We start from the raw sequence: 24991 nt of genomic DNA, 5'->3' as shown, positions 1-24991 counted from the left end.
CCTGAAAGAAAAAAAAAAAGAATCCCAACAGCATGATGCAGCCACCACCATGATTCACTGCAGTATGCAGTAATGGTGTGTTCAGTGTGATATTAATTTTTCTGCAAAACATTTCTTCAGTTTAGGTTGTTTACACATGAGATGTGACTACTGAAGGTGACTAATTGTACTGGGTTTTATTTAAGGGAATCAGAGTAAAGGGTGGGTGAACAGAAATGCAAGACACATTTTAAATTTTTTATTTGTAAAAATGCTGAAGGATTGATTATGTACTTCTCTTTGATAATTATGCACTATTTGAGTTTCTCTATCACATCCCAATAAAACAAATCAAAGTTTATGGCTGTAATATAAAATAAATGTGGAAAATCTTTATTCTTTTGATAGGCACTGCAATACATGATATTTTTGTTACTAGATTGCAACTGTTAATAAATACACTGCTCTAAACTTGAATTGTTAATTAAAAGTAGTATACAATTTAACCTGGTTAATAAGCATGAAACAAACATTTTTTTCAGCAGTTAATTCAGTTTAATAATAGAAGCACAAGGCATCAACATATCTGTATTGTGTCTTTTTATATCAAATAACATTTATAAAACTATTGTGCAAAACAGTGTCCTTTTAATCTTCAAAGGCTCTGCACCAGTGGATAGTCATAGTCCTCTTAAATTAGGAAATATAACAAGTATGCATAATTTAAACAGCAAATTGTAAGCTTACACAATATATGTACATTTTTACACAAACCTGGATTTTAAGTGCTCCCTACTCAGTAATGATGAATAAGGCAGATTTTACAATCAGCAAATATAATTGATAACAATAGAAAAGTGATGAACTTCTGCTGCTTGGCAGATCCTTTTAAGGAGCTTTCCCAGGAATTTGGCTGCTTTAAGGTGTTAAAAATGCTTAATCTGAAAGGGAACTTTTAACTTTTGACAAGACAGGACTGTACAAATGTAACAGTAAAACATGCAGTCTACCACCAGATCAAATTCTTACTTCCAAAATACAAAATAAATACATTATGTTTTATAAGTTTCAAGTCAACTGTTTTTCTTTTCTAGTCAAAAGATTTGTTGCATTGTTACACATTTTTGAAGGTGAATGCAAACAAAGGAAGCCATATATCTTTGAGCTACAGTATACTTTGATGTGAAATAAATGTCTTGAAATATAAAGAAATGTTTGTAGGCCAAACTAAGGTAAACACATTGTGCTAACCTTTTTAAACACTAGTTAATGATGTCTTCATGTGTTATCCAAAATTTTGGAGATTCTCTTTAAGATTTTTGTTTTTAGCAGTCTTTTTACATACATTTTCCAGTATGTCTAGTGCTACAAGTAATTTAGTGTTTCTCTAGTTCACAAACATATAGCAGATGGTCCTCTGGAGACTTTCCATGGCTCTTGCTGAGGTGAAGCTTGATGGCGTGCTTAGTGGCGAACTTACGGACACAGAGCTGGCAGCTGAACACAGCTCCATTACTGCTGCAGTCATCAGGAGATTGTGGCAAAAGGAAGGAATCCAAGGGCGCTACTTTCTCAGTGAGAGTGTTTGTGTCCCTTACAGTCTGTTTGGGAGATAGCTTGGCCAGATCCCTGACTCTGAAGCCCAGATGGGCTTCCAGGTGGCCCACATACGCTGTTGGGGTCCGGATCTGAGAGGCACAGTCACTACAAAAGAATATAGGCTGACCAGAGTCAAGGTTCTTGAGGAACTTGGTTCTGCCCGTTCTCCTTAGTTGGTACTTGACGTTAGCCAACCAGTGACTGATGGTGGTCATTGAAAGTCCTGTGAAGCGAGATATGTGCATTCTTTCCTGTGGGTTGAGATCATTGATTATATACTTCCCCTCTGAAGTCTGTCTCAGGCTGGAGGCAAACTGGGCCTGCAGGAGAAGGAGATGCTGCGGGTTCCAGTTGGAGTGACGACCCTTACGTTTATGGCCATGCAGAGATGCATCGTCCTCATCTTGTGTAGTGCCTACGACTTCAATTTTTTCGGCTGCACGGGACCGTGAAGGAGGCTTTGCTACAGGGTGAGATTGTGTGAGGTTTCTAAGCATGTCTGAGATATCTGACAATGCATTCTCATGCAGAGGGCTGCTGGACGTGTAGGGAGACACCACTGATAACTTCGCAGGAGTAACAAGCGAGATGGGGGAGACAGAGGAGCCTGTAGAAGAGGGTGTTAAGGGGCCTGATACTATAGAACCTCCTTTATCATTTTTACTTTTAGTGAGGTCAATAGGCTGGTCATCACTGGGCTGGCAAAAACTATTATCGACAACACTTTCTGGTTTTTTGGTCTGTAACGGGGAGGCAGCCACTGCAGCCTTCTCAGTCATGCTCTGGCTGAGCCTGGAAAGCAGGCTAAGGGGATCTTGATTTGGCAAAGAGGGTTTGGCTGCTTTCCCCAAATGAATGTTCATTACGGACTGAAGAGCACTTAGTGGGTTGACAAAGGGCTGTTCGGGAGGAGTGTGACCAGTGATAATGGCGGTGCTGCATCTTAGTGTGGAAGCAAAAGGAGATTTAACTGCTGAGTCCCTCTTGGGTTCTGTTGCTGGGGATGCCCTATCACTATGGCTCCCCCGGTCACTATTGGCTGGAGTAACTTCTCTCCATTCTCGAGGTGAGTCAGCCACTCCTCCCTTGTGTGATTCTCCAGCCTCACTGCTACAAGGGGACAGCTGGTTCTCCCTCTTTGGAGACAACTGCTTCACCCTTTGCTCCACCTTTGCTACTTTTTCTGTCACCTTTTTCACTAAATCTTCCATTGCTTGAAAGTTGTTAGTGGGAAAGGGGGAAGAATGACTTAGTGGAGGGGAAATAAGAGGTTGGTTTTTAGCATAAGATGACAAAGCCCCATCCCCTCCATTGAACAAGAACTTCATCTGTGAATTCTTTTCTATGTTGCCCTGCTGAAGCTTAAGGGCACTGGGGAACTGGTAGGCTGCGTGTATGCTAGGGTAGCCACCCCAGCTTGGATTCCCGCTCTGTGCCTTATTGATCGCTGAAGTCACAGTGTTTTCCAGTGATTTTAGGATATCAATACCTCCTTTAGGGCTCTCCTTCAGATCATCCTCTGTAAGATAATTATACTTTGAAATGCCATATTTTTCCTCTCCCTCAGTGTCTTCCTCTTTACCAACAGTGGTCATGACATGCTTTTCATTTATATCAGTCTCTAGTTTGGTGCACTTCCTCCTCCACCTCCTCTTTCTTGATCTCTTTCAGAGGAGGGGAGGTGGCTGGAGTTGTGTTGGTTGGAACAGGTGGAGGAGAGAAGGTGGAGGGTGCAAGTGGAACAGACTGGACTTTTTGATCAGTAGGTGTGGTGACTCTCCCAGGACTAGGGGAGGTGGCCTCGGGAACTGCTTTAATTCTCTTACCGACCGAGCTGGACACCCTCAGGTAATGTCCAGTTACCATCATGTGAGTCCTCAGCTCTTGGAGTGTATTATAAGAGCTGCCACACTCCATGCATTTGAGGATCTGGAGTTTATTAGACTCAAACTGCCAAGAATAGCTGGCACCATTCTGGTGGCTGTATCGATGATTAGAATTAGCATAAGGGCTGGAGGACGGTTTCTGTGAGAGTTCACTATGATCTGCTTTGGCTTTGGGGGTTCCTTCTCTTGATCGTGATGAGGTGAGGTCCAAACCCACAAGTCCTCTTTTCTTAGAGGACATGATTTTGGCTGCCACTGGGGCCACTGGCTCCTTCAGAGGCACTTTCTGGTAGTGTTTGGTCTTAATCATATGGACACTGAGATCTTGGAGTGATTCAAAGGAATGGCCACAATACATACATTTCAAAACCTTCTGGGCATCCTCTTTTCCTTCCATCTCCAGCAGGGACCTCTTACGGGGTTTGGACCAGCGCTTTGAACCGCTGCCTGTTTTGTCCTGGTTGTCGTCTCGGTAGTGGCCTGTATCGTTCATATGAACGGTCAGCTCCACCAAAGTGTCATAAGCTGCACTACAGCCCTTACAGCGAAATTTGCTAGCCCCAGTGAAGATAGAGCCAAACAGCTTTGGATTTTGCCTGTGAAGTTGGACTGTACTAAAGAGGCTTGGCTCAGTAAGGAGCAGAGTGACGGCTCTGAGGAGGGTGTTGTTGTAGGGTCTTTGCTACAGCAGACTGATGCCAGTCAAAGCTACTGCTGCTGCAGCTACTGCTGCTGCTAGTGCTGTTGCTGCGGGCTGGCTTCTCCGTTGAAGCCACGGACTGTGTCTGAAGTTGTGTGGAATTCAAGTTCAGTGGTGACCACAAAGGGCTGGTCAGGAAACTTGAGTAGATAGCCTTCATTTGTTCTAATGTGTCCATGCCTATGGGAGGCGTTTTGGCATCGGGATTCAAAGATGCTGGGACCAAGTTGGACTCTGCTTTTCTGGACGGACTCTCAAAATCTGAGAGGCGATCACTGGCTTCACTTGCATGTGACTCACTGTCCATCTCTTGTCCTGAGAGCTCTGTGGCCTCAGCTGATTCCTGGTCACATGCCTGCTCCTTGGCAGTCCCTACACTTTGCTCCACAAATTCCTCTTTCATGGGAAGGTCATCATCCTGTGGTACCGACGGCTGTTCTCCTGCTTCGGCTTCCTCCACAATCTGCTCTGCCAGCTCCTCGGGAGAGTAAGCTGCAAGGAGAATGGAGACAAAGGGAGAAGGAATAAGATGAGTTAAATTGCAGGGAGAGTACATGCTATGTTAGAATAACTGGAGAAAAAGTTTCCCTGCAATGTGTGCCCGAGGACTCCCAGGGATAAATGAGCCATCTGTGTGGGAGCCTTTAAAGCTGAGCTGAGAAATTACAGTCATCCCATTTCACCTCATCAACCGTTGAGGTGTTATTTTCCTCTAGGCGAGCCTGTATTTATATACTACCCCAGCCACATGGAACTTATGCCTCCCCTCTTTACACTCCTTCTATTGGAGGAAAACAAAAAAAGAAATATCTTGGCAAAAACATAATGCACCATTTTATTTATCTCAGGGCACAACAGCTTGAAATGAAAACTAAATCTGAAATTAATGAAGCCCAATCTCACTGTGGCATTCTCCTCTGGGGTAATAAATGAGTTGGATCAACCTCCATCTGTCAGTTAATATGTCTGACGCCTCTTCATCTGCCTTCTCTCTGATTACACACAAATTCAGACTGACGCCCGCATGAACACAGTCAAAAAGGATTTTTCTAAAAAAAGTTGAAGTGAGAGGGATGTCAAAATTTTGTCGATTACATTTTGGTAGGTTAACTAGACAACCCAGTGTGTCAAGTGGACTGAAGTCATACAGGTTCTTAAAATAACAGGATGAAATTTGAAAAATAAAAACATTTATTTAGATTTCAAGCAAGAAGTTAGTAGGCCTGGTACAAGGTTTTAAAAAGTTATGATTTCAAAAAGAGTAAGATTTTCTACCATAGAGTTCATATGGTTTAAAGTTGTTTTTAATTAGATGCCATAAACATTGAGCTTAGCATCTGCTCAAAATCACAAAAATACATTTTTAGAGTACTATCGTTATAACTGTAAGAACACAATATTTTGCAACAGTATGAAAACTTGTCTATTTACTTTTTTAAATAATAGCAATTTGACCATTTTTTATACGTTTTAGGATTTTTGATAGATACCATGTTAAAAAGAAGTGGTAATATTTTCACATAGTTTTATCATACTGTGAAGACTTTATACAGGAGTTGAGAAAAAGGATTGTTGACCTGAAAATAAGCGGCTTGTCACTTTGCATGTCAATGACCAGAGCTCTCGTGAGGAGCGATAAGTGTGTGCACGCGTCCGCAAATAAGCGTACCTCATACAAACACGCACAGATTCCTGTGTTTCCCGTGGCGACAAGTCTACGCGTCTAACGCCAACTCAGCCACTACTCACCCACTACTCACCCCCGAGCCCCCTCTACCTCATTTCCTGACAGCCTCACTCACAAAACCGCTCAAGTTGGAAAAAAAACAAATAATCTGAAAATAGTGGATGGCCTGTGGACAGGTCTGAGGCCGTTTGGACAATATTGTAAACTAAGACAAATGCTAGGGGGAAAAAAAAACCCTGGATATGGACTCAGATGGTTTGATCAGCTACACAGTTGAGCTTAAACAGGCGCACACACACAAACACAAATACACTATGTGACTAAATCTTTCATGCCCTCCCCTCCACCCCCACACACATTTCCAGTCTAAACAAAAATGTCATAGCTGAAATAACTCTCATTTCCAGTGCTAACAGCCAATCTCAAGGCAGCCATGCGGCTGGCGCTGGTCTGATTTGGACCCCGGGGGCACAGTCAGCAGGCAGCCCTACCGTGAGGCCAGCCTAATGGAGACCTGGCAGGTGCGACCCACTCTCCGTCCTCCCGGAGATTTGGTTTGTCACTGGGTATCCATTACCTGCCATTCTCCGCTGATAGGCCCCGACAGCCCTGATCAAAAGATGTCGTCGGGCCCCAGTCCGCTTGGCAGTCAGTGGCATGTCGTTTGTAAAAAGGGCCAAGCAGGGTGTAAATAAAATGACATGATCACTTCCCCGGCCCCTCATGTTCTGGACACAATTATGATAATGCAGACGTGGAGAGAAGGGAAAGGAGGGGAGGAGTGGAAGAACGGAGAAGGGGTGAAGAGGTAAACGGCTCATGCTCAGAGAAACATACAAGGGATATATCTCCCTGCAAATAGAGTTCAGCTGCCGCCCTCTTTGCTCTCACTTTACTTTTCCTTCTAATATTTATAAAACCAAAATTGAGGAATGTTGGGTTGTTGTGTATTCACAAGCTAGTCATAAATGTCAGATAGCATTAAAAACAGCTTGGTATATTGCTAGACATTTGATTTATTTCAACAAAAGATGAAAAGAAACTGATTTTTAAAAAATGGATTCTTCTTGACCCAAGAAAAACGCATTATATAAACCTTCAATCCCAACTTCAATATTAGTGAATGCAATAGCACAATCTCAATGGACGACTTGGAATATTTGGTAAGTTATTAAACAGAAAATGTCATGCACTCTCAATCTGCATATCTGGTCAGTTGGGTGGACTTAAACAACTCTTAATTCCCGCACCTAATGTATATTTTCAGACACTAAAGCTCATGTTGCGAAGTAAGGATCTTGTGCAAGATAGATTGTAATCAGCATCATAGCCGTTTTCAGCAATAATATCACAATCATATACTTTTCTGACATACTTGATCATGACCAGTAATTAGCTAGTCAGAAACTCAGTTCCAGGTCTGTGTAAATGGCATATATGAGCGCCATATGGTCATGTTGAAAACTCCCTTTGGTATGGATTTTGTTACTGAGTGAAGAGCTCACAAACTGGCATATTTTCAATCTCAGTGAGGTTGTTAACACCAACACGTTTTAAGGAGAGGAAGCACTAAGATGTTGGAAACGATTTTAAACAAGAATCATTTTTTCTACAAAATGCATTGTAGCCCACTGAAATGTGAGGAACAACAGAGAGAGAAATAACTAGACCAGATTACAGGTCATCTGAGCAGAGTTCAGCAAAGTTGGTCTGCATTGTCTTTTTAAGCTGTCAGACTTTGTCTACTTTGAAACACGATGGATTTTAATAATGTGAACGTCTTCTTGAAACCTCAGCGTTAGAGCGAGAGTCTATCGTTTTGAGAGAATACACTCTGAAACTGCTGCTTTGCTAAAGCTAACAGTGCCAATTACTAAACACAGCTTAAAATTTTTTTTTGTTTTAAAATAATAGAATTGTGTTTTAGCACCAGACAAAGCATTATACAAACCCCAGACTGAAAATAAGCATAAGGTTTAATTGTGATGAGTGCATTTCTGAATTTCATTATCATATTTCATGTGAAACCTTGTAGGCACATTCTGAAACCACTTTAACTCCCATTTTTGTGTGGAAATTGTTTTAAATTTATAGACAATAGGGTTATTGAAGAGCAGGCAGCACTGAAGGTAGGGAGAGAGAGAGAAGTCCAAAAAGACCAGCAATAAAAACCTTTAGAGTCAAACCATGCTCCCAGGCAATTTAAAATGCAAAACAAAAACCATTATGTCTGAGCACTATCTGTTAATTTAATCCCCAATGACTGATAATCCATCACACAGGGCGACAACCACATCCAATTATTCTCCCTGCCTTGACTGACAACAGAGGTGATTTATCAAGCTAATAAAAGGTGATGGGAATATAGAGGCTCTCTTAGAATAAATTATGAATATTTTGAATACAACAATACTCTTGGTTGCAGCCATAAGTGATATCTAAGCATATGGGGCAAGCCTGTTTTCAGAGTCTTCCTGGTGGTTGTTTAAATGTGTGGGTGTGAGAAAGAGAAAAAGAAAGCAAGAATGTGTGGCGGGTTCTTGTAATGATAAACTGAGCTGATGCCATGGTGGTGGGGGTTTGGGGTGGGGTAGTGGTGGCAAGAATCATTAGGTTCACTGAATGATTCCTTTGGGGTGGGGTTGGGTAAGAATGGTAGGAGGTGCACTTTCATACAATCAACATCTCCGTTGCCGCTCACAGAAAAAGAAAAGGCAACAACAAATTCACGCGAAACACAAAAGCTGCGGAATATGGAAGTCTCATGTTCAGAGGCACACGGTTCAACCTCAAATACATGCCAAGTAATTATAAACAAAGTTAGTCAGTTATATCACCCCCACTTCCATACACATTCACACACAAACTCACTTGAACATGCACGTAGATGCAAGTGATGAGGAAAGACAGTGACATCTTGGCATGCAGGAAGCATTCCTGTGGAGTATCATTTTCATAAACATAAGGGCCGCAGACGAGGAGGGAGAGATCATCTGATAGAAATACTGCAGTGCTGCTCTGACGACCAGGAACAACAGAGAGGGCAGGGGGTGGGGGTGATTAGGCAGGAAGGTGCTGTGGCTGTCCCTGACATGGAGGCTTTCAGTGTCTGTCTCCTTCTCTCTGTCATATTGGGATTTCTCTTCAAGGGTTGCTGGAAGTCTTAAACTCTGCCGTTGCTGTATCTTAACCCGGTTCTTGTGTGATTAAAGAAAATCCCACATGACATCTTGGAAAAGAAATCTGCACACTTGTGATGTATCTCATCAATGTAGAAGAAACAAAAACATCCAAAACACATTTTCAAACTTTTAACTTTCCAAAACAAACTAATAATATATTTACCACACCATCACTAAATACCCGTTTTCCTTTATTTTTTGAAAATCGTCTTGATGACCAAGAGGAATGTTCCACAGCTGGGAAAACAGTCTGGGGAGGCAGATCACACCCAACAGAAGCAGGGTAAACAGGATGTATCATTAGAAACTGTACCTGCATCTGACCCTCGTAGCTAAATGATTGCTTGGTCAAAAACACAACCTTGCCAGAGGCAACATAAACAACAGAAAGGGTTGTCCTTTGTGCGAAAGATACAATCTTTCATTTTTACTGCTTTTTCTCCCCTAAGAAAGGTTTGGCTGGTTTGAGCAACATATTTATAAAAAAAAGTGCTTAAAATAGCTTTACTACAATATAAAAGCAGCACTTGTTATGAATATATGGATGCCTTTTTTTGAAAACATGAAATAATATTTTCAGTTAAAAAACTCATGAGGTACACAGAGAAATCAGCTAAGTGCAGAACCTGTTGGTTTAAAATTTAATCTGACCTGACGATGACAACTCAAAAAAAGTGATACTTTCTCAGACAGTGAACACACCACATGAAAGATGTACCATCTCACAATAACAACACTTTTCAATTTGTGTGTGTGCTATTGTTGTGAAAGAATGGCTCACGCATTGCTATCTGTTGTTATCAATGAGAAGATTAAAACTTAAGTCAAAGAAAGCATTAAAGTGCAAGGAACCAGTTGAAAAGGAAACTACATTCTGATTAATTTAATTCAGGACAGTGAGAGAGCAAGAGGGAACAAGACTTTTAGCAGATAACAGGATAACAAGAAGGCTGAATGCAGTACAATACAGCTGCTCTGTTTTATTTTTTAGTGCTTATGAAACCTGCTGCCAATACATTTATGAAGATATACACATGAAGACTACTGTTTTAGTCATGCCAGCCGCACTAACTGCTACACCTTAAAATGTCAAAAATGTCCATTCCATCATCCCTTGATCTATGTCTTAAAAAATGTGTGAACTTCTTTAAGACATAAAAAAGTCTTAAAAACTTTTAAAATACTTTTTTATGTCTTAAGAAATACATAAAATGTTTTGTTTTTTTTTTTTAATAACTAAGCTATTATATTCTTATCTCATTAGCTTTTAGAAAAGCTAAAAGCTAATGAGAAGTTAAGTAATGCTTCTCATTACTTAGAGAAGGATTACTCTGCTTCTCTAAGTAATGACCAATAATGGAAAGAAATAAAGAATAAAAATATTTTGCAGCAACCTTAGTTTCTAATAGCAATTGGAATTGGCTGAAATTAGTATTCCTGGGTCGAAGCTTTAGAAACATTGGCGATCAGAAATTAGTCTTAGAAAGTACAAAAGTACTACTTTTTACAAATATAGAGCATAATGTTACTGTACAAGTAATGTGAGTCGGTTGTATAAGTGTATGTTTTTGGAGTCTAGACAGAAAACTGGGAGTAGTCCCACTAGGTGTTCTCTTTGAGCTTACATTAGGAGAACGGCAGCAACAATAAAACCTAGCAAGAAAACATAACACGTCTTCTGGATAATGTGAAGTTATTTTAAAGGGGATATGGTTTATTATTGCTTGGCATCAAAAGAAAAGAAGAAATTAGCTTCTTTTGGGATATTTTTGTCAATCAGTATTCTCAAAAGACTAACTCTGAAAGAAGTACCATAACTAAAACTATCACAGCATGACATATCTGTCCTGACATGCGTACAATATTTCAGCTGGACGTTGGATGCATTGAACCAACACCAGTCCTCTGTGGGGGGCCCTTACTGACAGGAAACAGCTCAGGAACATTACAGGACAGGAAGCCACCTCAGTCTCAATCAAATGAAAAACAAAAAAAGAAAAAGAAATCTGCTTTGTAGTTTCTCTCAAGTTTCTTAGCTGTCTAAAACTCTTTAAATAGATTAGAAAAATTTAGTCTAAAACAACCCCATTCTGTCAAAACAGGAGCAGATCAGTAACATACCTAAAATGCCTTTCCCTTGTACACATGTGTCAAAGTACCACACTCAATCAAACTTAGGTCTCTCCTTCTTTTCCCTTTGATCCCTTCAAGCTGGCTTTAAGTCCCATGAGAAAAACTGTAACAGGTGATCTGTGGCCACTTTAAAAATTAATATGTTCTGACATAAGTCGCTTTTTTAGAGATGACCAGGAGAATGGTGCCCCTCTCCTTTTATAGGTTCTCAGCTCATAACTCAGCGACAATATTCAGCTAATACACGCAGTGTTGTTCCAGGCAATCATGGACGTCTTTGTCAGGTTTTATTTGTGTGCATTCCCTACCCCCTGATGGCACTGTGAATACATTGTGTCCGCCAATTGTAGTGCAGGATGTGTGATATGGGAGATGGGAAAAACAGAGAGATCATTCTGGCCCCAGGCGAAGCTTAGGGCTGAACCTTGTCAGTGCGCATAGTGAGAAGAGAGAGAGAGTGAACAAGCGAATGGATTCAACCCTCAGCTGGTTGTTGTGTTATGGCTGGACCTCAAAGCTGCCAGCTGCACACACAGACCCCCACGACCTGAAAATTTATCCAGTTTATCTGACAGGAGACAAGTCACGAACACATAGAGGCCTCCTGGTACTTACTCCAACACAGAGGAGAAGGAGGTCACAGAACGCATCAGGCCTCAGTTTGAAGCAGCCACAATAAGTGATAAAATATAATGTAAACAAACACAAAATCTGCACAACCTTCTTCCACAGGTGCACAAACAAGGCCATCAATATAGCAACTAAAAGAGAAGGCAATGTTTCAGTCACATATTGCTGAGATACTCTATCTTTGACAAAAATGTGTTCCGTCTTTCCACCTCTCTTTGTGCACTTTTCTCAAGCATTTCTAGGTCAAAGCTCTGTGAGCTTTCAAACCAGTATGCATTTTTATTTAAGTTTTATAATGTAGCTTATTAGAAATAATAAGAACTGAGAAAATCTGATCTGATATAAAGCAGAGAGACTTAATGCTATTTCATAAAGATAAATAGAGAAAGAGATTTAGGTAGATCTTAGTACATATCTTTTCAAATACAAGGTATATTTTAAAACATCTGCAATCACTGGAAAGCAGTTCATTCCAAGTTTGATCGGTTTATATATTCCACTATTCACACTTGACCCACTCTAAGGTGAGGTGGTCCAAATGAAAAAAAGACACTGAACATCTTTTTGTGTTTTCACAAAAATAATAGGCTTCAAAAATCACAAATTATGTTTTTTAAAAAAATCTCTGTTAAATGTGAAAAAAATCCACTTTTATATAAATACATTGTTGGATTGCATTGTTTAAATGCACACCACAGGGGCGATACATGTTTCAATAACTGCCCAAGAAAATAAGCAGTCCAAGAACACCAGAATTTCTAACTGTGATGTGGAAAATTAGTAGAAAATTAAGGAGGAGACTCCTAAGTAAGAGTATACTAGGTAAGCTTGGATAAGTACCACAGGACCTGCATAAATTTTGGGGATTTTTATTTATTGCATGTACCAGATTCCTGCCTCGGGCAAATGATTCAGAGTGCAACCTGAAGCTGGAAGCAGACATTAATATAAAACCCCTAACAAATTTTAAAGCATTAATGTAAACACCTTGAAAATTAAAGCTGGCAAACTTGAATGTTTCCTTGTAGATCAAATTACACTGCAAGACTGCATGCAATGAAAAGGCTGTGGGAAAAGTAAAGCCTGTGGGTTTGCTCCATCAGCAGTTGTGATGTTTAGCTTGTTTTGCCACCAACAGTGTTTTATCGTTTAAACTAAGCTTGTTTAAAACCGGCCTGATCTCCTGCCTGTGCTCTAAGCTGAGAGCAGGAAGTTGTAAAACTGTCTGAAGCAAAACTGTTACAACAGGACACACAGGAATCAGACTCACATTACCGTTGTTCTGATATGGAGTCAGAAGAGAAAGAAAATATCTATGGCTACAGTTTAAACTAACAAGAAAAAAATATTCTTTTTCCGTCCTGCCAGACATCCAATTTAAAGAGACCTCTATAAGTCAGTTGTTGTTCATTGTGTAAAGTGTCTAAGAGATTGTCAAACTTTAATACTTGTACAATAAAAGAATCTCAGTTAAACATTCAAGAAAAACTAAACAAATTCCAAAAACAACAGATTTCTAAACACATCAAAATTAAGAAAAAAAAATCCAGGCTTTAAAACTGGATATGAAATCATGGTCTATAGTCTGTAGTATATGAGTTTCTGCAAGTGTTCAAATCCAAAAAGGTTCTGAGGGGAGTTCAGCTCTATAGCTGACCGGCTTCTTCTGCTAAAAAAAACCTGGAAGTTAAATGAGCACTAAGCTCAAAGCTGAATCTTGGGCCAACAAAAGGTCGGGAAAGGAGAGAATAAACTTGGGTTGAGGAGCAGGACAACTAAATCCCTCCTACAACACACAGCTGCTGCCATGATCGCCTAGCAACGAGGAGGTGATGGACGCAAGCTGAAGATGGATGGTCACCATAAATCACTGTAGTGTGTGGGAGGAGGACAACGTAGAAGGCAGAGAGAAGGGAACAAGGAGAGGACAAAAAACAAAACATTCTTTTCCTTCACTTTTCTTTCAGAACAGCAGAGCTAACCTTGCCTTGACCTTTTAACTGTATTTTCAATCAAATATCTTTCTGAATCCGATGGTTCTTGGGATTTTTCTAGAAAAACTACATGGAAACGTACAGATAATTATGTATGTCACCTCCACTGGATCTTTATAAACATGTATACCTGCAAAAATACCCTTTACTTCTCCATTAGACACAACAATGGATCATGTGCCAGTTATCAAGGTATCCCAAGATTTAAAAAAAAGTTTCATAATCACTAGACATTCATTTTATTGAGATGCTTAAGTGAAGAGAATTTTTTTTGTCAGTTATACAGAGTATAGAGTAATGCTAAGTAATGTACCACCACCCCTAACCTATTGATGTACACTGTTTTAATAGTCCAATGTAATTTCTTTTGAGTTCTTTAAGTTTTAGACTAATTTCAGTCTAAAACCAAAGTTTATCAATCGGCTACAAATATCTGGGTTAAGGAACGACATATGGTCTAAAAGTGATTTTGAACATGTTTATTAAAATTGTAAACATATACCTGTTTTAACCAGGAATGATGAGCATTATAAAAGAATTGAGTTGGGCTCAAACTCTAGGCCTCTGATTTACTAACATCTATACTCATAGCCCTAGACCAGTATACTTCATGGTGCACAAATTATAGATTGAACTTGAATTTTCTATTCGTTTTGAGCAGTCTGGTATTATTACTGTCATATTCCTTCATCACATGATTCAAAAAGGGTTGCATCAATCTGAATCAAACAAAGCTTTCTTACAGTTCTGGGTTATGCTTACTGGGTTTATTCTAGACCAAATTAAAAGGTCTACACCAGTCAAACTTAAAGTCGACTCTTGTCTAAATGAGGTCCTTTTTGTAGCCTCAAGATTGAAAGAAGGTCTAGTCCTCGGTGTGACTGTAATAATCAATTGTTTAACAGTGGGAATGATTGTTGTTTATCAAAACACGAGAATCCAATACCAGCCAATGCCAGATTTGACCAACTTTTAAAAGATGATGATAATGACCGTCTATCTTTCATAAAGCAACCCCTCAGGCAAAGCAATCTGGGTAGTGTAGTTGCGGGATAAACATCCCTGGGCTATCTGATTATGGCTTACTGCTGCGGCACTGGTGTCTAGTAACACTCAGAGAGCGCTCAGCCATCCATCACACAGTGAGTGTCTGTCTCAGGCTTTCCACCCTGCTTCTTCTCGTCCTGGCTCTCCAGTTACAGCCATACACGGCCGGCCTAAATAATATTCTTCATGATAAATGGCGCTATAAGCCTGGTATCCATCATTAATCTGATTTTTAAAGAAGCATCCATCTTGGAGAGAGCCTGTTAGGGCCACGGGAGAGCAGAGCAGCCCGGGTTCATTTAAAGGCCAGGCTGCTGCATGAGTGATACCTGTCAGCCCTGTTCATCAGGGAGCAGTGCACACACATTAAACATTGACGCCATATGGCCTCATGTGCACACACACACACACACACACACGCACACACCCCCCCACACACACACACACACGCCTATCTGCGGTACTTCTCTATGTGTGTGTCTTTCGTACATATATTATGAGTAAACAACACTTTCACATTTGTCGGACTCGTACACCGACAAAACATATTTCTCCCCTTTATTGAGACATCTTGCGACGTGTCATGGAAGAACATTCTGTCACTCATCAAGACGCAGCTCAGTGTAACTCAATCCTTCCTGTCATCTGAAAAAAATCTCCCCCTCCCAAACACTCCTCCTCAAGGGTTTCAGGAGAACTCACTGTTTCCTGGAAAATCACTCAAGCGCATACAAACAAAAGTTTATCTCTCACTTTCCCAACTCTATACCTCACTCTCCGTTCCTTAACTTTTAGGGCTGTTTTTTTTTCAGTGGTTTCTTTCAGTCCAATCCCTGTCTTGTTTTTCCTCTCTTTCCTCTTTCTTTCTCTTCCTCTTTGCCCCCTATCCACCTCCATTCTGTGTGTATCTGGTAAAGCCTGTTTGATAAATGACACACGTCACCGTGTCAGAAGCGAAGGGTGGGTCAGTGATAAATGACTCTGTTGAAAAGGAAATCGGCTCTCTGGCATGGCCGGCCTATTCTCCTCGTGGATTGGGTTTCAGGACCCCTAAAGAACGGAGCAGCTCAGGTTCCCCGAAAAAAAGAGCACACATCCCACCAGGCTCTGACGCTCTCTCACTTCTTAGAGGAAAAAGGTGGGTGGGTGGGTTGGTGGGGCTGTGGGGATCCAGCCTGTCCCAATTGTCGCCACAGTGCAGCTGCATCCATCACAAGAGCGGTGGGACTATTTTTACAAAGCCACCGAGTCGGTGCCAAGACAGCAGTCTCTGCTGAAAACCTCAGCTGAAAGCACACTGAAAGCTGAAAGGGAAGAGCGACTGGCTAACAGTTTTCTATTTGTGACACTACTACACCACTTACACTCCTCTCTGAGAGCCCAACCCTACGGCTTGACATCTGCCAAGTGTGTGTTAAAAAGGAGAGAAGGCCCATTTTACCGCCCCCACTCCCCCACCATCATCCCCACCGCCACTGCCTCCTCCTCCACTTCCTCCCCCCCTCGTGCCCTTCTTCTTTTTTCTGCTAAAGTCTCTCTTTCAGTCACTTGCTGGCAGGGTGGCACTGTTATCATTACACAGGCAGGATTTATGGAGTAGAGGCCCGCAGTTAAAAACAAAAAAAGGCGTCTGTCAATACCTGTGGGAAACACTTCGTCAGCCATCCTCCTCCTTTCACTGGGGCTCACAGCCTCATTAGGTATGCACTTATCAGACACATAGATCACAGACGTGACTTAACTTCAACGGAATCCGGCTGCAGAACCTTTCATTAGCAACAAGGCCTGCAAGGCCAAACCATTTGCCTCGCTCTAACACCTGCAAACAAGCAGAGGCAAATTGTTGTTGGAGTTCTCAGACGATACTGGTGGACTTGTCAACCAGCAATTATGTCCAAACTGCAGCTCCCCTGCTGCTTCCGTAAGGACATGCTTTCCAAACTTAAACAGAAAGGCAGACACATATGAAAGAAGAATACCTGTTTTCACCTGCTTTACGACAAAGTCACAACATGTGTGCAGGCATCTGTAACACGGGTTGTAAAGGTTTGCATCGTTACTAGTGCCAGATATGTAAGAGTCAGTTATCGGTTCTATTGAAGTTTTGGAAAGTTTCTGTTTCCAGAAAAAGCAGAAATAGAGTAACGCAGGGTTGCCTCACTCCCACCTATTAATCAACTGGCTGATAGAAGGTTCTTGCTTTGATAGAAGGCAAATTTAGCTGTGCATAAACATTTTCCAGTTTTGAAATAAAAAAACCCCACAAAGTCATGACGTGAAAACTAACTATAGGAATGCCAGACATCACTCTTTAATTAGTCAGCACTGTTTTAACATTTCAACTTGAGTGGTATGTCTGTTAAGGTACATGCTCGTCCAATTAACAGGATAATATCAGCTTGGGTTTATTCTATGAAGAACTTGAAAAGCAAAATTTTCTGAAAATAAAAAACACTTGAACTATAGTAACTTTAGTGGTGATTATTTTATGTCTTTGTTAAAGTCTATGAATCAAAATATTTTTTTCAAATTACATTGTCGTATCATTTTAAATAATTAATGTTACATTATTGTAGCAGCTGTAGGAATATGACTGCTTCTGAATGAATGGAACAATAACAAACACTTATAATCCACAAAATACAATTTTATGTTGTTTTTTTTAAAAAAGATTTTCTTGGGCGTGCCGTGGTGGCTGTAGCGGTTAGCGCGACCCGTATTTGGAGGCCTTGAGTCCTCGACGCGGCCGTCGCGGGTTCTGGCTCCCGGACCCGACGACGTTTGCCGCATGTCTTCCCCCCTCTCCTTCCCCGTTTCCTGTCAGCCCACTATCATATAAGGGACACTAGCGCCCACGAAAGACCCCCTGGAGGGGTAAACAAAAAAAAAAAAAAAAAAAAAGATTTTCTAGGCTCTAGTTGCCTTTATTGTACACTAAATGCAGCAAATGACCCAGAAGCACATGAGGTGTGTGCACCCCACCAACTCAGCCATCCATCGCTCTACTTTACATGTAAAGGTAAATGTAGGTTATTGTATCATTTAGGGTTATCGTGAAAAAGAATGACATTAATATATTTTACTAAACATAAATTAATAGTGTTTGCAACTCCTACTTTTGCTGCTTGAGAAAAAAGTAGACTGTTGGCTACATGAATTACCGTATCATGACTGAATACCGGCTCCATGGTGAAACAGTCAGTTGCACACTTGGTTTGCAGCAAGATCCTAGATTGAAAACCTGGCCTAGGGTCTTTCTGCATGCAACTGGTTGACGATTCATTGGAACAACACAAGTTCTCCACGCATATGTGTGGGCTCACTGTATTCTGTCTTCCTCTCAGTCCAAACGTGTCTGTTAGGCTAATTTACAGTCAATCTACCATAAATTGACCTCAGGTGTGACTGTATTTGTGCATGGTTGTTGGGTTCTGTGTTGCCCTGTGATGGACTGGCGACTTGCCCAAGGTATACCTCTTGCCCAATGACAACTACAGATAGACACCATCCTCTGTGACACTACATGGACAAGTTGGTATAGAAAGTGGATGGATGGATAATTGAACACAATTATTGTGGGTAGCTAAGTGGTACGTTATACTACTTGAAGTAACAGATGTACTAAAGTGACACATTTTATAGTAGGTAGGTCTTTGTTTTAGAGCAGTACCTGCATTTGTGAGGCTCTGACCGTGTAAAGTGATATTACTTTAATAGTTGTTGCATAAAACAGAACAAAGTCTCATGATAAAATTTTAATACTACATATCACATCCCTTTCATAAAATTGTAGTATTCTTACCTAGGATTATAAAATTGTAAGGATCTCATAAGTGCTCATGCCTGGTGTTAACACTGCATATCAGGCTGTCACAATCTAACCGGGCATGTGCTGTTCTTATGTTGCACTAGTGATGCGCTAAGACAAACAGATGGAGTGACAGAAAACTTAAAGCCCACAGGTTTCACAGGATTAAGGCCAGACTCCAACAGATACACTACAGTCATGATGCCTTTCATGGATAGAACCAAATCACACACACACACACACGCACACATCCCCCACAAATTGAGAATAAGTGCCAATTTAGATGCACACTCATATCTACAGCTTATAAAAGACGGGGGCCAATCTGCCTGCTGCATCCCTGACCATGTAGAAAAAGAAAACTGTTGCGGGATGTTAACAATTTTCAAAATCACAGAAACAAAGTATTTGAAGCTTCCGATAAAAAATAAGGGGGGGTTATTATACAGCGCTATTTGTAAACAGACCTAGTTAAGACAGTGTGTAAAGAACATTAGCAAACTGTCTGGCAGCTTCCACTTAAATTCAAAGTGAGTTGCAGAAAAGTGTTTCAGCATAGCAATTTTTTTTTTTTCTGCATGGTAGGTTTTTATCACAACCAAACCTCACACTTTAAACATTAGCATAAATAAACCATTTTTATAGTTATAAGTATGAATGGACTAAAAGTTAAAAGTTGCAAGATTTTAAAAAGTTATGACATCATAATCTATCCACTATCCACTATCGTACTGCAGGTATTTTGTAACGTCATTTTAATGTCATGTCAGAGAAATTGGCTGCAGTTTTCTCTGACTATCTGAAGCATAGAGTAAAGCACTGTTGTGCCTCTTCACCTGTTGCTGGGCACTGGCAGTCAGCTGGCTGGGAAAACAGTCCGACACTTTTCCCTCACCTTCAAAAATGATTGATTTGTTGCCCAGAAATATTCACAGGAAAAAAAACAACAAAACAAAAACAAAAATTAAAAAACATCATACAACATAACCTCATAAGGCACTGTGTAAAAATCACAACCGACACCATACAACTGACCGGACTAATTAAGCAGCAAATGTTAACGTGTCACACTTGTGCTACTCTATAGAGCAGGAAAAACTCCTTAATTTAAATGGTTTTGTAGTCTTTGTATTAAAATTACTGTTATAAATTCAGACGGTATTTTCTCAATTATACACATATATACACACATATGTACACCCCTACACACACACACACCCACACCACACACACATATATATATATGGTTTATATATATATATATATATATATATATATATATATATATATATATATATATATATATATATATATATATATGGTTTATACATATATATACCATATATATATGGCTTATTAAACTAAATTGTCCAAGAAGGAGAGAAGCTTTATAATTTTTAACTATATATATTTAACATCTTTAATGTGCTCGTGACAAATGAGGACTTTGTTTTTTTCAGTATGTTTTCATACAACAAATTGCATTAACCTATATTGGCAGACTCCCATATATAAATATATATAAGAAAACTGCAGATGAGTTCCAATTGGACTGAATGATTTACATTTAGATATTGTATTTTATTAAGCATTGCAATCTTCCATCTGTCACAACATACCCCATCTATTGGTTGAGGTTTAACTTTAAACTATGGCTCCTTTCAGTGATGTAAAAAAATATCAAACACATGCTAAAATAAATTAAGTCCTCATTTGTCGCAAGGACGTTAAAGGTGTTAAAAATAAATATTTGAACTAAAAAGTCTTAGTTCACATCCCGTTCTTCCCTACCTCTCGGACGCTTTAGTTGAATATCCAAGTCTTTGCCTACTTGTCGTAAAGCTGCTGCTGGCTTCCTGTTAAGTCAACAGAGTATGCTTTAGCTGATTCAATGGCTTCAGGCCCTGAACTCGAGGTAAAGCTAATCGCCCGCCACAAAGGAAGGCGTTCTGCGTTTCTACAGTCGGGAAAACTCTCCCTCTCCCATGTTTTCTCGGCTGTTTACGTGGCCAGCCGCCCTCGGTTGTTAAGAGCACTCAGACCTGACCCAGGTACGCAGGCCCATTTGTCACCTGCAGCAGAAAATTGAGTTACAGCACAACCAAAGGCGAGCAGCTCTGTGTAATATCAAGTTGATTACATCAAAGTGGTGGCAAACCTCATTGGGCCGGGCACCCCGAGCTTGTCATCTCCAATCACAGGGCCTGTCAGGACTCCATCAGCCTCACGGCTAATTGGACCAACGCTAATGAAGCAGGCAAAACAAGTTTTCTACTGTGGAGGGAGAAGCCCTCTCAGACAGGAAAGAGAAAGAGGGAGAAGCTGTGTGTTTGTGTGCAGGCGTGTGTGTGTGTTTGAGAGACAATGAGCAAGCAAAGCTGAATGTGTGTGTATGTGTTGTTGGGGCGTGTGTAGATTTTTCATGCAAGTCTCAAGGTTGCAGTGGGCTGACTCTCCCCCTAAGTCCCTAATCAAGGCCCATCATCTGTCATCCTTTTCTTTGCTCTCTCTATCACCATGCTCTGTGCTGCAATCAATTCATCATCACCCTTTGTGTGCCACTGAACAGTTGACAACTTTATAACTTGCAGCTGCACGGGCTGACTGACAGGGGTGGAAGGGGAGCATGAAAAAATGAAGAAATGAATAGATGAATGAATGAACAAAGAAGCGTGGTTGCAGGGAGAAAAAGTTGTTTTCTAAAAACACAAAACGATCTATATTACAGCCTTTTATTCTCTTTCGTCAACAGAGAAACAGCAGTGCGGAGGGGAGGAGAGAGTGGAGAGCAGAGGAGGACATGAAGAAGAAGAAGAAAGAAAAAAAAACATCCTTCTCACTGATCTGAAATCAGAAAGCTTTCAGTCATTCTTTATGTGCTCCCCGCGGCCACTCTGAGCCAGTGAGCATGTACATTAGGGCTGGGGCATTTTGATGAAATAAAAGCCCAGGCCAGCTTATGGCTAAACAGAATGGGAGCACTCACTCAGCCTGTCTCTGATTGACCATTAAAGCCATTGATGAATGGGCCTGTCAGGGGAGAGACAATTAAATCAAACATGAAACAAAGCCGTTGTGACGGCCCAGTCTGACAGAGCAAACCCATTCCTCCCCTCCATTACATAGCACACGGCTCCTTTTACAACCCCTAACCCACTCCTCCCGCCTCCTCTACCCACTGTATGCCTGTTACTGTGAGTGTTCAAAGTGAACAAGTGAGTGTGATGTGCTCTTTTTTCTTTTTTTTTTTTGAAGCGTGTGTATGATTTCTTACTGTGGAACCACTTTGCCCCCTCCCATTCTTCCACTTTTCATGAGTCACTTCATCATCATTGATACAAACTGAGCATACTTGTATTTGTTACATTGTTAGAACCTTCGCTGCTATAATACCTTCTCGGGATAAGTTACCATGAAGCCCTAAATATTCAGCGGCTCGTCCTTTTTAGAGTCAAAGTGTGGATTGTGTTTAGGGATGGCGCTAAGATTAGGTACAAATGAGGTTACTAAAATTACAGGAATTCAATAGAAAGTTCCAATAAGGACAAAAACACAAACTAGTGTGCGTGCGTGTCACGGTAAGTAAAAAGTACACAGGCCCTTTCAAAGTGGTCTAAACGTGACGTCAGGGGCCCGCAGCACATGGTTGGAAGTGATTTTCTGATGCAAATCGGGAAGGATCAGATCAAAGCCGCATGACAGCCAATCAATCAACCGTCAAATCAGACATGGCAACTGTCGATTGTGGCTCCTTCCAGCCCACGAAACTCCCATTGTCCGCACGCAGATTGTTTATCTTTTCCCAAAATGAGGGAGGGGGAAAAAAAACCCTTTGAGGTACATTTTCCTCATCTTCTCTCACCGCATGAAAAGAAGTTATGCACTTCCACCAAAATGCGCACGAAGCTCCATGCTCCGCTTTATGACACGCCTCAAACAATCACCATCAAACATAACGCTCTTACTGGATATACATGAATAGTTTGAGTTGTAAACAGGGGGCGAAACTTTCCGGCAGCATATGTATCCGAGTTGTAGCACAGAAACGCATAACGCTATGCTTAAAACTGTTTATCCGCTTTGAGAAAAAGGTAGGTGACAGCCTTTACGAGCTTTCACAACAGTGGCCAAAAGTGCCAGGGCGCATCGTCAGACAGAGCAAAAGCCATAAAGTGGAAACGGAAATGCAGTGACTGGAAAGTGAGCCTTACAAAACATCGTAAACCTGGTGTTAGGCGCTTTTATGTAGTTGGATCCACATACCTGCTGCGCGCTTCGGCGCTTCTTGTTTCCTCCGTGGCATTTTTTGGGTGGCGATTTCCTCCAAAAGTCTTCTTTTTCTGCTCTTTTTCTTATTCTTTCATACAGCTACCTCCTCGCCGTATCCGGGAAGATCCACCTCTAATCAGAAAAAGATTTACGCCTTCGTGTTGTAGACTGCACAACATCGGAGAGTCCGACAGGAAGGGAAACTAAAAATCATCGCAGCCAGAAGGAAGGGGATGTAAAACGAGGGGAATAAATAAACCTGGGAGCGGATCATAGATGTTTGTTGTTGTTGTTGTTGTTGTTGTTGTGATCATTCGTAGCGAACGCGATCAGAATGTCAGCGGTGATAGCCAGCGTCCACCTCGGCTGCCTGGTCTGGCAACAGACAAAGTTGAGGGATAAGAGAGATGATCGCGTCACTCACAGCGGGAGAATGGGCAAACCCACCGCTCCGTTAACTCTTTACTTCTCAGAGAGGGGCGGACACCTCACACAGGCGTCCACCTACCTCTGACTTCATGCGATCAGCAGCTCAAACTGTTAGTTTAACACACACACAGCAGAAGGAGTGCTGCAAAAACACCAACTATCGAGATCATTTTATGTAAAATGCAGTTGCAGGTCACATTTGTTAGGTTATTTTTAACTGCCATGCGGGAAGATGCTGCAGATTTTTTAAAAAAAATATATAAATAAATATTTTATTTTCAGCAGAACCTTTAATGCATATTAGGTTCTCATATATGTCTCTATCCTAGAAAAAAAATATGCAAGTTGTAACAAATCAATGGCATTAAATAGCTGAAAGAGTTACTGAAAGACTGTCCAAACTTACCCAATAGGTATAATTTCCTATTTAGGAAATTAGGTAATTTGGTAAAAAAAAAAAAAAAATTAGAAGTCATCATGAGGGGTAATTGAAACAGATTTTCTCAATACCCATGAAAACAGGACATATTTAGGGTGCCCATCTGGTTTTGCAGACATGGGTTACATTGTATTTAGTCCAGATGTGTTGCATACAAGAAAACCAGGGAGAAGAAAATCTATATGGGCCTACATGCAGAATAGCTTGAAATTGACCACAGTGACCTCCTAGACAGGATAGCCTGTAGAAAGCTTATAGGTGCAAATATTGGTTTGTGTGGCTGATAAAAAACTTCACAGTTTTCTTTCATGTCTGACCTGGTAATATTTTTTTCTTGCTTTTTTAAGACAGTATAACGCAAGCAAAACAAAACAAAACAAAAAAAGATGGTGGAATCCAACAGAATACAAATGTCCAAATGAATTACATGATAATGGACATAGATGCATGAACACTTCCTAAATGTCCTATTTATTAAATTCTAAAGATTGTCCATCAATATACACATTTATAGACCAAAAACAGTGTGCTTTTTTTCCTGAGCTTTGATGCATTTAATGAATAGTGCGAACAGAAAGAGTAGTACCTGCTGGTCACTGGTTGGAACTCGTTTCTCATACCTTAACTTTACGGGGACATTTACTGCACATGCTGATCCCTTTTCCATAATTCATATTTGAAAACAAAACGCTTCACCTTTAGTATATGTCAGGTTTTCAATCATTCCCATGCACCTTAATACAATTACCCTTTTATATCCATTCTTTCATTCCTATTAATGTTAATTACCCCTTTGTTTTGTTGCTATTTTGTTCTGGCACTAGCATATTATTGAAGAAAGCAAAATGAATGTTTTTGTTAGAGTAAAAAAAATATTAACAACACAACTGCTGAGAAATTATATATTATTACACTCTTGGAGTGCAAAACGTTTACTTTAAGTTTATCCAAACATGACACAAATAAAGCATTGGTAGGAATTGGGAGAGAAAATTGTTAAGAAATCCATTAGAAAAGTCACTGATGGCCCATCCTTTAAGAGCAAATAGTAGAAGGCAAGAAAAAAAAAATCAGAGGCTATGTGTAATCTGAGGTGGTCCAAGGGTTGTACATTATTGTAGTAATAAACTGTAATATGCTCCAAAACACAAACCACACCCTTAAAGTGAGAAGCTAAATGTCCCAGTCAGATCTTAAGAATCTCAACCT

General features: G+C 40.5%; 1 protein-coding gene across 1 annotated transcript; it reads right to left on the bottom strand.

Annotated features, from left to right (window-relative positions):
* Nucleotides 1-511: 511 nt before the first annotated feature.
* On the bottom strand, nt 512-23342 carry tshz3a (teashirt zinc finger homeobox 3a). The gene is given in 4 exon segments (XM_032547581.1): nt 512-3212; nt 3214-4098; nt 4100-4656; nt 22909-23342. Coding segments are annotated over 4 exon segments (3339 nt in total). The 5' UTR covers nt 22949-23342; the 3' UTR covers nt 512-1355.
* Nucleotides 23343-24991: the final 1649 nt, after the last annotated feature.

The sequence above is a fragment of the Xiphophorus hellerii genome, chromosome 2 (assembly GCF_003331165.1).
Source record: "Xiphophorus hellerii strain 12219 chromosome 2, Xiphophorus_hellerii-4.1, whole genome shotgun sequence".
In the NCBI taxonomy this organism is placed as follows: Eukaryota; Metazoa; Chordata; class Actinopteri; order Cyprinodontiformes; family Poeciliidae; genus Xiphophorus; species Xiphophorus hellerii.
Note: the sequence above shows the minus strand (reverse complement) of the source record. Positions and strands in the feature narration are given on the sequence as shown.